Genomic DNA, 13,255 nt, shown 5'->3' with positions numbered 1-13,255 from the left:
AAATGATAAACGATTAAGAACTTTTTAAAGGATAAACCAACATTTCCTCTGCAAGTTGTACACAACTTAAAATACATCTTTAAAAGGGTATGTGTGACTGTATCTTTTAATCTTTATATTTTCAACAGTGACTGGGAAAGTCACTTTCCAGTGACTTTCCAATACTTTCTACATAAAATATACTTAATAGATATTTGTTGACTGTCTGAATAAATACATTTAATGATGATGTTATTCTTGAATCATAAGACCGAAACTTTAAAAAAAATCTTTTTCATGATACTGTAGATAAGAGCTTTCCTTGTTCACTGCTGGTTTTGAACTTATCTCCAAATTTTCTGACTTTCAAACTTCAATTTTATAGAGGACATTAAGTCCGGTATAGTAAAAATTCTTCTATGTTTTGTTACAACTTTTTTGCTCTGACAAAGAAGTGTTCTATTGAGTCATATATAAAATAATGCATAGAATCATGAGACGTGATCTAGGGCCCACCGTTTTATGACATTTAGGAGCCCTGATAATGTTTTTAAATTATTTATTTATTATTTATTTTAAATTGGTTTGTTTCTCTGCTTGGGAAACCGAGGAAGCAGATATTCTTGGACTAACTGTGCCAACAGCCATCTTTCCGTTCTTACCTAAATCCCGTGTTATGTTCTTTGCTGATAAAACTGAGGAATGGAAAAATTCAGGAGGAAAATAGCCAAAGACCACATAAGAATAATAGTTCTAGGACAATTGTTCTAGGACGATCTCTTCTCTGAAAGGTAGACTAGTAACTCGTAAACATAGCTAAGTTAGATTAAAGGTGTTTAGTAAGAATCGATGGGTTGCTTTTTGGGAGTTAATATTTCCTGGTCCCTTTCTGTTGGTCCCAGTCTGTATTACCCCTGTGAAGATATTGGAACGAAATGAGCGGGGGTGATTCAAAGTGAGATGACTCTGCATGTGAGGGAGGAACTGGAGGCCGCCCAAGGCCTGGCTCCTCTGAGCAGTGCCGGTGACGATGATGACGGTCTACAGAGGGCAGCAAGCTTTAGGACATGGCTCCCAAGACCGTTCAAGGTTGATATTGCCTGTTTGGCCGCTATAAAAAGGCTACAATATTGATTTCATTCAGAACATTTTTTTTACTTTATTAATTAGTCAGTTAGCACCAGTTAATTAATATATTTTAAAAATGCTCATTATTAAAAAATGCACACTTTGGTGCGCCAGGCTCTGTGAAAGGATATGTCTCAAAGCCTAAAATTTACAATGCTTTTCTGATCCCCTTCCTTTCCCTCCATTGACCCTTTGATCCTGTTATTCCTTTGCTCACTTGTCTTGGTTCCCTTCTACTCACCTTTAAGAATCAGCTTGTGTCCTACCTCAGGAAGCCTTCCAGGACTTCCACAGTCTTGTTTAGTGCCTCTCTCTCTCTCTCTCTCTATATATATATATACATATCTATGGCTTTCTACTTCTCTGGCTCTTGGGGCTTTCCCAAGGTCCATTTCCAGCCCCCTTTTCTATTTTTCTTGTGAATATCATTCAATAGTATGGCTTAAAATTCCACCTCAGGGAGGATGAAGATTCATACAGTTTTTATCCCGACCTGTTACTTACATTATAGTGTGAGAATTTGGCAATGCCATTACATATTCTTCATAAATATAATTTGCAGTGGCTGCATAGTACTTACAAGAGCCATTATAAAAAGTCCCTGCCAGAATTTAGTTCCAGGAAAAATGTCTATAAATGGATTTTGGGGGAAGCAGCATAATATAGCAAAAATTACTCTGGAAAGGGTATTGTATCAAAATGACAGACTAAACACAGGCACCTACCTCCTACTCCTTCTCCATATCCCTAGAAATGATAGAAAAGATCATTTCTTTTTTGAAAAAAGAACAAATCATAACAATCTTGGAAAAATAAAAAGATTGCTATCAAATGAGAGCAGAAATAAGACATCTCTTAAAGATGGAAAGCAAAAAGGATTGGTCACATGCAGGACTGTTGGAAGAGATGGGAGCAATTTTGATAGCCTGGTGCAATGATGAAGACGACAGTTATTTAGGAGCAACTGTATCAGCTGGTATACACCCCTTCTTCCTTGTGCCATGCAGGGCGCAGAAGACTAATTCACCTCAAATTTGAAGCAGTGAGTACAGAGCAAAGAGATAATGGCTTTTGGTGGCTGGTGACAGTGGTGATGGAGAAATATGAGAGGATTTGAGATACATTTTGGAGCCTTTTGGATGAGTGACAAATTGCATCTGTGCTTGTGTGAGTGTGTGTGTGTGTACACGCATTTGTGTGTGGGTTGTACTAGTTTTCTCTTGCTGTGTAACAATATCACCACCAACTTAGTGGTTTAAAACAGCACACTTATATTATCCCAGTTTCTGTGGGTCAGGATTCTGGGCACAGTTTCGCTGGGTTCTGTGTTTTAGTGTCTCATTTGAAAGCTGCAACCAGAGTGCCTGCTGGGGCTGCAGCTTCATCTCAAGGCTCGAATGGAGAAGGATCCACTTCCAAGTTCACATCGTTGTTGGTGGAATTCAATTCTTGTAGCTTATTGGACTGAGGCCTCAGTTTCTTTGGTTGGCTGCTGGTTGGAGTTCCCTGCCGTGTGGGTCTCTGCAACGTGGTACTTGTTTTATCAAAACCAGCAAGGGAGAGAACCTCTCAGCAAGACAGATGTTACAATGCCATGTAATATAATTACAGAAGTGACATCCTGTCACTGTAGTCATGTTCAATTCATTATAAGCAAGTCACAGGTCCTACACACTCAGAAGTATTTCTCAAGGGTGTGAATACCAAGAGGCAGGAGTCATGGGGGCCAGCTTAGGTTTGCCCACCAGAGGAGGTAAGATGCAAAAAAGGAATCAGTTTTTTTTCCCTGAGAAACTGGTTGGATTCAAGTCTGTAATAGACAAGGACTCAAAACTTCTTGATTTTGTGTGTATAAATGAGTCACTTCGCTGTACAGTGGAGATTGGCATGACATTGTAAACCAACTATACTTCAATAAAAGAAATAAAAAATTTAAAAAATTTAAAGAAACCTTGATTTTAGGCTCAAATCAACACTGATAGTGTGACATGGGATATTTCACTTTCTTCCTTGAATCTCACTTTCCTCATATATAAAATGAAGGCAGAGCTGGACCAATGTTTCCTCTAGCTTTAACATTAAGGAAAATTTTAGTAAAAGAAAGGGGAGAATCTTCACTGCAAGTGATTAAGAATTGCACCAATGGAGCTACTCGAAGGGTATGTGATATATGTGTGTTTATGTGTGTGTGTATATATATATATTTGTGTGTATACATATATACATATATATCACATATATAACATATAAAACATATTACATATATGAAACATATATATAACATATACATCACCCATAGCAGAAACTAATGCTTGATCCTTCTACCCTTTGAGCTATCTTTTCTCGTCATTTTTCTTTCCTTCCTTGATCATCATCTGTAAAGGATAGTCTATGTTTATTCATTTTAAAAAATTATTGGTGCAATTCTTAATCACTTTCAGTGCAGATTCTCCCCTTTCTTTTACTGAAATTTTCCTCTCAAAGGTCATCAACAAACTATATTTGCCAAATTCAGTGAAGTGATCCCAATCTCCATCCTCCTTGACTCTTTCTGGCATTAGGTACCTTAAACTTTTCTGACTTTGAAAGTTCCCACTTGTTATGGCATCTGTTCGCTTTGTTACCTTGACTTCCCCACTACACTCTGACCCTCATTTACTGACACCTCTGACTTCTGCTGTTCCTCATCCCCCTAAAAATCCCAGTGTCTCCAGTGTTCTGTTCTCAGTCTTTTTCTTCTACCCAGTGGATCTTATTTACCAACATTGCTTAAAGTATTACTTTAAGAAAGATGAAAGCCCGATTGTTGTATTTAGCCTTTTTTCTTCTAAGCTGTTTTTCTTTATTTCCAAATGTTTATAATCTCTTTGGCACAAGTGACCCCTTTAAAATTAAAATCCTTCTCCTGATGTCTCTATTGCCATTACTAGAAGCACCTTTTACCTGGGTACCAGAAGTGATTTTTTGGGTTCCTTTCTTTCCTTCATAGATGACATCTTATTCGTCGCTAATAAGTCCCATACAATTCCCCTCCATAATGTCACTCAAATCTGTCTTCTTATTCCCATTTTTATTGCCAAGCTTCACTCAGATGCTTGATTATTTTTTTGAATTGACAATTCTAATAGAATATTAACAGGTGTCTCTCTCTCCATAGCTCTCTCCTACAATCCATTATTCAAACTAAGCCAGTTCTAATTGCATCATTTCCTCAATTAAATCTTTTGGTAGCAGCTCTTTATCTCTTCCCACACCTGCCCTGCATGTAAGGCCATCCTTTCTCTAACTATGGCACTGATTTGCTGGAAATTTCAACTTAACTTCCCTCCATATGTACATTCCTCCATCTGAATGGATCAGCTCACCAATCCCTAAACCAACACAGACAATTCTGCTCTTTCCTTGCTGATGGTGTTCCTTCATCCTGAATATCTTTTTATCTTCACCTGTCCAAATCATACTCATCTTTCATCACACACTCTGACAACTATTTCTTTCATTCATTCGTTTAAGAGATTAAGAGATATTTATTGAGTTTCAACTATGTATTAGTTAGGCACACATAAGACAGACAAGGTGCCTACTGCCAGGGGTGACAGACAGTGAGGGGTTGACCATTGTGGCTGGATCATAGGAAGGGAGGAAGAGTAGGATGAAGTGAGGTTGGAAAGTTAGACAGGAACCAGACCATGTCAGAAGTTTGAATTTTTATTTTTCTAAGAGCAACAGGAAATCACTGAAGACTTTCTAAGTAGGGTATAGCACACTTTATTTTGAAAAGTTCATATTACCTTCGCTGATGTGGAGGGAGACTAAAAGAGGGAAAAGGGAAACCAGAGAGGATGCTATGGCAATAGTCCTAGGTAGGGATGGTGGTGGTTTGACTAGATCACAGCAGTGAGACTAGAAAAACGTATGTGGATTTGAGATGTATTTTGGAGGCAATGCTGACTGGACCTGGTGACAGATTGGATAAAGGAATTATATGAAAAAAAGAATTAAGTTTTTGTTTTGGGCAATTATATGGCAGAATTATTTACTAAGATGGGAAAGGCTAGGGGAGGAATAAGTATGTGGGAGAAAATTAGGAGCTCAAGTTTTGACATGTTAAAAATCATTTTTACACAAATGTTCATGGCAGCATTAATCATAATAGCCAAATATTGGAAACAGTCTAAAAGTCCACCTATTGCTGAATGGATTAAAAAAACTATGGTGCATCCATAAAATGAAATGCTATTTGGCAATAAAAAAGAATGATTCATGATTCAGCATGAATACTGATTCATGCTACAACATGGATGAACCTTGAAGACATTATACTAAGAGAAAGAAGCCAGACACAAAAGGCTGCATGTAGTAGGATTAAATTTACATGAAATGTCAAGAAGAGGCAAATCATAGAGACAGAACTTAGATTAGTGGTTGTGAATGGGGAGTGACTTTAATGATGGAGTTTCTTTTTGAGATGATGAAATTGTTCTGAAATTGAATAATGGTGATGGTTGTACAGCTCTGAGGCTATAAAAATCACTGAATTGTGCACTTTAAAAGAGTGAAATTTATCATATATGAGTTGCATCTCAGCAGATTTAAAGGTATATTTAAAAGAATTTTTTTGAGATGCTGTTTTGGTCTAGGTTCTTCAGAAAGCAAAGTTTCTGGTGAAGGGCTGATGTATTTTTTCTTTCTTAGGGAGCAGGGAAGTGAAACAGGGAAGGGTGGGCACCTCAGATTAAGATGCTTTATTGAATTGACTACAGCTAAATACAACTAAGTGCTTGATTCTATATGACCATTTCCCAAGAAGTTGCCTAACTCTATCCAGGACAGTCCATTGACTCCCATCTCTCTTGTACAAAGGTTCACCCCTTAGAGCATTAACTCCCCACACTTCCAGACTATACATACATGGGTACCACATAGGCTTGTCAATGTCTTTTTTAGATGTTAGAGGTGAAACCTTTGGGTTTGAGGTAAGAGATATCTTGTGAGGGAATGGGCAAGCACCGTCATTTTATATCTACTTGACACTGGTTGGAGCCTAAACAAAGATGATTCTTGTAGGAGCTGAAGGGCTATACTGTAGAGCCTAATTATTTTCTGATAAAGATACCCATTAAATATTCATATTGCTGGTATGGCCAGTGAAGTTAGGTAGGGCTGTGCAGTGGGAAGAGTGTGGCAGTGATGCACAACATTGGGTGGAAGTTTTTGGAAGCTAGTGTGTGATTTGCCACATGCCCTTCCCCTATTAGTAATATTTTAGAGGACAACTGTCAGCTTAAGTCTTTGAATGAGAATGTCATCCATCTAAGACACCCACCAAACTGAGGGAATGTATAGTGTGAGCAGGAAATAAACCTCTGATTCCTCCAAGCATCTAGACTTTGGGTTGTTTGTTACAGCAGCAAAAACTAGCCTTTCCTTACTGATCTGTTCAAGAATATAAAGTGATCTGAAGCACTTTATAAGCTGAAACCCTTTATAATATCACTAACATCAAAGGCAGTAGAGAAAAACTGGGAAGAGCATGGCTTTGGAGCTACGTGGGTTAGATTTGGAGCTTGATTCTGCTGATTATTAACTGTGTGACCTTGGGAAGTTGACTTAAACTTTCTGGCCTCAGTTTTCTTATTAGAAAAATTGTAATACCCATATTATAAGATCATTGCAAACATTAAATGAATTAACATTTGTTAAGTGCTTAGAGAAGTGCATAGAGGGACTTCCCTGGTGGTCCAGTGGTTAAGACTCCACACTTCCACTGTAGGGGGTGCAGGTTCAATCCCTGGTTTTGGGGAACTAAGACTCTGCATGCTGTGTGGTGCAACCAAAAAAAAATGCATAGTAAGTCCTCTTAATATATATATATGTATAAATATATATATATATATATATATATATACAATGTATATGGTAAGATATATAAACAAGTAGTATACATAAAGTGTTTAGAACAGAACCTAGCACAGAGTGAGCCCTTCATGTATATTTATTATTACTAATATTTAAAATAAAAAATATTGAATCAAATACTTGGCTAAGGATTTTCTCTGGGAAAGTCTAAGAGGAGATAGGAAAATAAAAAACAAGCAAAAGAGTTTTTTTTTTTTTTTTTAATTGTAATTGGGGATAAGTGATTCATAGGTCAGCTCAGGTGGGTTTTACCTCCTGGTAAAATATGCCTGGACACATTGTCGTTACTTCCCTTTCTATTCAGGTGTGACCTGAGAAAAGAAACAGAGCACAAGGGAATGGAAAAGACAAACTAAGGTTTTTTCTTTAATTATCTCTATCACCCAGAGAATAGGTCACCTGTGACTGACACTGAACATGCCTGTCAAAGAGAAATAAGCAGCTCAGGGCAATTTCACACAGCCAAGCAAAGACAGAGTCCTTGAAATCTCATGAAAGACTGGTCCAGAATTTATCAGGATGATTTATTCATCAGAATCACCTGAGATACTCATTAGAAATACAGATTTCCAGGATCTCATGGTGGTAGAGGGAGAGGATAGTTCTGGAAATCTGAATTTCAAACAAGTTTTTTAGGGCGTTTTTCTGCCTGTTTACATTTGAGACCCCTCCATCTCCAATCCGGTAGTTCAGACTAACTGAAATAAATAACATTGCCACCTGGTGGCAGTAGATCCAAATTACAGGTTCAGAAGTCATTGCATGGTAGAATCAGAAGTAAAAAATTTCAAGTAACCACCGAACAGTCACAATTAAATGAGAGCAGTCACCTCTGCCCTCTGTGACTCCCACACATATTTTTGAGTTTTCTGGATTAGCTTATGTAGAGTTTATATAATTTGGACTCTTGAGGATACAGCCTCTTATTTTAATTCATTCCTTTTGTTAAAAATTGAATTTGAAAATAGACCTTATCTTTTTGATTCTAACTATACACTCTCATAACATGTAATCACTTTTTAGAATAAAAAAAAATGTCCAAACTTAAATTATATGACCTGTAGGAAGTTCTTGGGTCAGAGAACCTCAGGGAGGAGGAATTTTAACAGAGAAATGTCTGGAATAATTAGTTTTGCCCTTTGGGCTCTATGGTTATCCATTAAGGGGGGAATATACAAAAGGAGTTGGTATCCAGGAAGTTTTCTTTATCTATTTTCAGAGAATCTAGGCTGTATAAAAACGATTCTTTCCTAAACATTTGAATTGGAATAGACTTAGTTTGCTGAGCTCAAATTCTTTCTGGTTTACTTTTGTCATGAAAAGTGGACATATTTCTGCAAAATGGGAGCAGAAGTAAGTGCTGTGCTTTTAAATATAACTGGTATTTCATAATGGATCATGGTATCCAAGCTTGTTTTACTAGGAGTCAGTAAGAACCAAGCATGGTATAACATGACTTTAAATCGGGCACAATTCCACTCAGCCCCAGTGTGGCAACTCCACAACAAGACAGCTTGGCAATGTTCAAGATGATTTACAACCAAAGATTGTATGTTCTCCATGGAAAAAAAGACATGTTAACAAGGATAATGCTCATAAATGAAATACATGAAAATTACTACTACGTTATCCATAGCTATCCTATTATTTAGTGTTCTTACAGCCTCTGTAAAAAGACTTGCTCTGATGGATTTCTATAGCAATGCTTTAAAAATTTTAAAGTATTGAGATGAAATTCACATAACATAAAATAACCCATTTTTAAAGTGAACAATTCAGTGGTATTTAGGACATCACAATGTTTTGCAACTACCATCTCTAGTTCCAAATAATGTTCTTTACTCCAAAAAAACTCCATACCCATTAAACAGTTGGTATACCAATGCTTTTGAATGACATATGGAGAGAATTTCAAGAAGCTGTAGAAGTGTTTACATGGTTGCCAAAGCTTTTTTTAGTTTAGCTAAATCAGTTGGGAGGAGTTTATAATCAGAGGATTTAAAGAGCCTCACATGATGCAATCAGAACACTGGTTAAACCATGGAACACCGATGAAAAGAATTCAATTGTGTGTCAAGGATGGCCGCTGGCTTTGAAGATATGACACATTCCTTTGCAAATAGAAAAGCCAACAAAAATGTGGGCAGTGAGTGTGTGGGTTCCTTTATATGCATTTTATTAGCAATTATAGAATTATCTATGCAAATTTATCATAAGATGTCTAGGCAAGCATTGCATGCCCACCAGCTTAAGGTATAAAAGGCCCTGTGTAGGACGAGAACTTCATTCATTCTTGGGTAACTTGCTCTTTGCAATCTATCCAAATCCTTCTCAACTCCTGCCACCATGACTCATTATTTCTGCTGTGGAAGCTACTTCCCAGGTAATCCTTGCTATGGAACCGATTTCCACAGGACCTTCAGAGCCACACTCCTGAACTGCGTCATGCCCCTGGGCTCTCCCCTGAACTACGGTTATGGATGAAATGGCTACAGCTCCCTGGGCTACAGCTTTGGTGGTAGCAACATTAGCAACCTAGGCTATGGCTACGGTGGCAGCTTTTGCCGGCCATGGGGCTCTGGCTCTGGCTTTGGCTACAGCACTTACTGATGGACCATGGCTCCAGATGACTACAGGACTCTTCGATCATTACTCTGTGCACAGAACAACCTGAAAAACAAAGTCTGTCTTCCTGCTTCCAGATATGCTTGAAAGATACATCTTCCATCTTCTCGCTGACTTCTTGCTGAAATCCTGGTCTTTGATGATGCTGAACAAGTCATCCAGGCATAAAATGCTGAACTGATACTCATCTACAGCCAAAGCAAGATACATTTCTCTGATATACCTGAAGTTTTACTAGTGAAGCAGGCAATTTGTCTCTTATGGTCGCTCTGCCCATGTATCATTAAACTCTACATCAACATCAATGCATTACAATTAGGTGTGAGTAGGAAGGGGTTTTGCTGTTCGTCTCAATAAATCAAATTCATTTAGCACAAATATTTTTGTTCTGGTTGTTTATTTTATGATGCTTTTTTGTTTGTTTGGTTTTTTTTGTACTCATCAACCACTTTCAACATGTAATGGTGAACTTCAATCAAATCTTATTCTGATTTCAGACTGTACACCAAGATAGGGTGATGCCTAATAATTTTGTCCCTTTATGTTGAGCTTTCAATTGTTAAAAATTCCTTTAAAAAGTCCTAAATTTAATCCAAATACAGATGACCCTTGAACAATGCAGGGGTTAATCCATGTATAGTTTATGTTCAGCCCTCTGTATCTGAGATTCTCTCTGACTCTGTGGATTCAACCAACTGTGGATTGTGTAGTACTATAGTATTTACTATTAAAACATATCCACATATAAGTGGGCCTTTGAAGTTCAAACCCACTCTGTTCAAGAGTCAACTGTATAGTCTGTATACCACAGTTGTTAGTGTTTCTCTATGCTGATTATAAACAGGAACATTTCTTAGTTGTTGAATGTTAAAAAACATTTCTTTCCTCCTTTCATTAGTGACACAATTCCATCTTGTTTTTTCCCCTTTTCCTGCTGTTTATAGAACACAGTCTAGAGAGATTTGAACTCCATAAACTGTTGGAAAAAGTTCACTAAATGGACTGAGTTATGACACTCTGTTTTTAACACGTTCTAAGATTTGGTCAGTAAAGGGAAGCCGACAGCTAAAATCACGTAGTAGTTTTTTCCCTTTTTGATTGATGGGTTTTATTTTTCCTACCTTCTTCACCTCTGATTATATATATAGCTGTATTAAAAATGAAGCATTTATTCTTTGGAATGATAGTTGCCATCAAAAGCACTTGAAATGATACGTGGTCTGCACTTAGAAAATGCTTCTTATCTTCTTTCCTGAGAAACCTCTGCTCTGTTTGAATGAAAGCTCATGCATTCATGTATCAAGTATTTATTGCACCCCTGCCTGTGTCAGAGAAGATGCTCAATAACTGTTCATTGGTTTGTTAAATCTCTGCTTTATGGGTGCAAAATATTGTAGAGTCCAATATAAACTTCATTTATGTATGAAGTTATTGGGCTCTGGACACTGTGTTAAAACTTGAGGCACTGTAAAAACCTGCAGCAATCTCTGGCCTGAGACACTGACTATCTTCAAGAGATACTCATTCAACAGACACTCACCAAGTAGCTACAACACCAAGCATTGTCCTAAAATTTGGGGACAGAGAGATAAATAAAACACAATTCTGACCCTCAAGAGTTAAATATACTTTATTCAATATTTACAGGAAATTTAATAGTCTCCTATTTTATGTCAATTAACATGTTATAAATGATTATCCAAAGACTCATTTCCTTACAAGGACCCAAAATACGAGACAGCCTATAATAAGGTATACATGTATATATATATTTATATATATCCCTTGATTTGGGTTTATCCAACTTTCCTCATGATTAGATTCATGTTTAGCATTTTTTGGTAGAAATGCCATAGAAGTGATGCTGTATCCTTTTCATTGCATTGTATCAAGAGACACTTTATGTTGGTTCATGTAAATTTGGTTGGTGGTTACCTTGATCACTTGATGAAAATAGTGTCCTTCACGTTTCTTCACTGCAAATTTGCTATTTCTCCCTTTGTAATTAATAATTAATTTGTGTTGATACTTTGACACTATGTAAATATTCTATTCCTTATCAAACTTTCACCCACTATTTTAGGATCCATCATTCACAATTTTCTAATTTTCTAATTCCTTCTATATTTATTATTTGGCATTCTATGTAAGAAAGAAATTTCTCTTCTCCCCACTTATTTTTTGTGTGCTTATTTATTAGTATCAATATCTATATCAATATGGGCTTGAGGATTCTTATTTTACTCAATGTGTTACCATCCATTATTATTATTATTATTAATTTTGATGCTCAAATTGTCCCAGATTTGGAGAGAGGGGACATCTTCATGCTGGCTCCTTTGTCCTTCAGAAATGGCCCCCATTGCTGTTTGATCAATGCCTTCCTTTCTGGCTCAACAAGATATTCCAGGCTCATCTTGAACTTTTCTCCTTCAGTCATGGAAGTGCTAGATCCCTTAGGTGAAGACTGGTATTAAGAAAGTATGATACAGGTGTTAAGTGTACTTATTGCTATGGTATCATTGCTACATATGCTAATTTCTATCCTCTCATATGTTATAACAGTCATTGTTATGATTGTCAGTCATTCTTTCAGATTTAATAATGACACACTGACGAGCTGCACTGGAGCTCTGGGTATGGTGGAAAAGTTCATTGACAGGCAGAATTCACTTTAGGGTAAGAGAGGGGTGGCTGACGTTTAGGCTGGATGAAGTCCTCAAATGCGTAAAGATCTAAAGTTTAAGTGTATAAAGGTCTAAAGTTTTGCTCTAAAGTTCAAGTGACAACACAAGTTGCCCTAGTACCCCGCCCTGTTCTTCAACGAGATTTTCATTTAACCACCTTATCTCTGTTTCAACCCCAATCCTGGTATTTTTCTTAGTGTTCTGAGGCCCAATCCTCCCTGGGAAATTGAAGGGAAGATCAGCTTACTGTTGCTGTAGTGCCCTCCTCTCATAGCTTCTCCTTCTTTCTGTTTTCCCTTCATCTCCTTTCCATCATCCAGACCTTTAGTTAATCTCCCCTCAATTGATGTTGTCCCTACAATTCTCTCTGTCATTGTTGGCTTCCAGCCTTTGCTATAATTTAATGGGTTCTAGGGAAGGGGAAGGAAAAATATCTGTAATGAGGGACAAGCAAGGATTAAGTACAACAAAAACTTATCTCTTTTTCTCCTGTAGTAATTATGTAACAGATACAACAAAAGATAATTTTAATAAAACAATAACAGGTTTTTTGAGGCAGATTTCATTATCTACTATATTACTGAAGAGGAAACCAGTGTCGAAAAGTTTAATTTGTTTTAGGCTGCATCATTCATTTGTAAAGAAAATGTCAAGCTATAGCTAGCCAAGGATGATCTGACTCTAAATCCATCTCTCCACTCTATCATATATATGAGATATATATTTAATATATATTATATATTAATATATTACACAATATATAACAATCATATATATAATATAATAATATATACTTTATATATTAATATATATTTAATATATGTCATATATATATAATATCATATATATATTTTTGGCTGCATGGCATGTGGGATCTTAGTTCCCTGACCAGGGGTTGAAGCTGGGCCATGGCAGTG

At 36.9% G+C, this 13,255-nt stretch overlaps 1 protein-coding gene across 1 annotated transcript; it reads left to right on the top strand.

The window, feature by feature from the left end:
* Positions 1 to 523: 523 nt before the first annotated feature.
* On the top strand, positions 524 to 12,771 carry KRTAP7-1 (keratin associated protein 7-1). The gene is given in 2 exon segments (XM_082460660.1): positions 524 to 9,507; positions 9,511 to 12,771. Coding segments are annotated over 2 exon segments (261 nt in total). The 5' UTR covers positions 524 to 9,372; the 3' UTR covers positions 9,637 to 12,771.
* Positions 12,772 to 13,255: the final 484 nt, after the last annotated feature.

Source organism: Balaenoptera physalus, assembly GCF_965194825.1.
Source record: "Balaenoptera physalus genome assembly, chromosome: 4".
Taxonomy (NCBI): Eukaryota; Metazoa; Chordata; class Mammalia; order Artiodactyla; family Balaenopteridae; genus Balaenoptera; species Balaenoptera physalus.
Note: the sequence above shows the minus strand (reverse complement) of the source record. Positions and strands in the feature narration are given on the sequence as shown.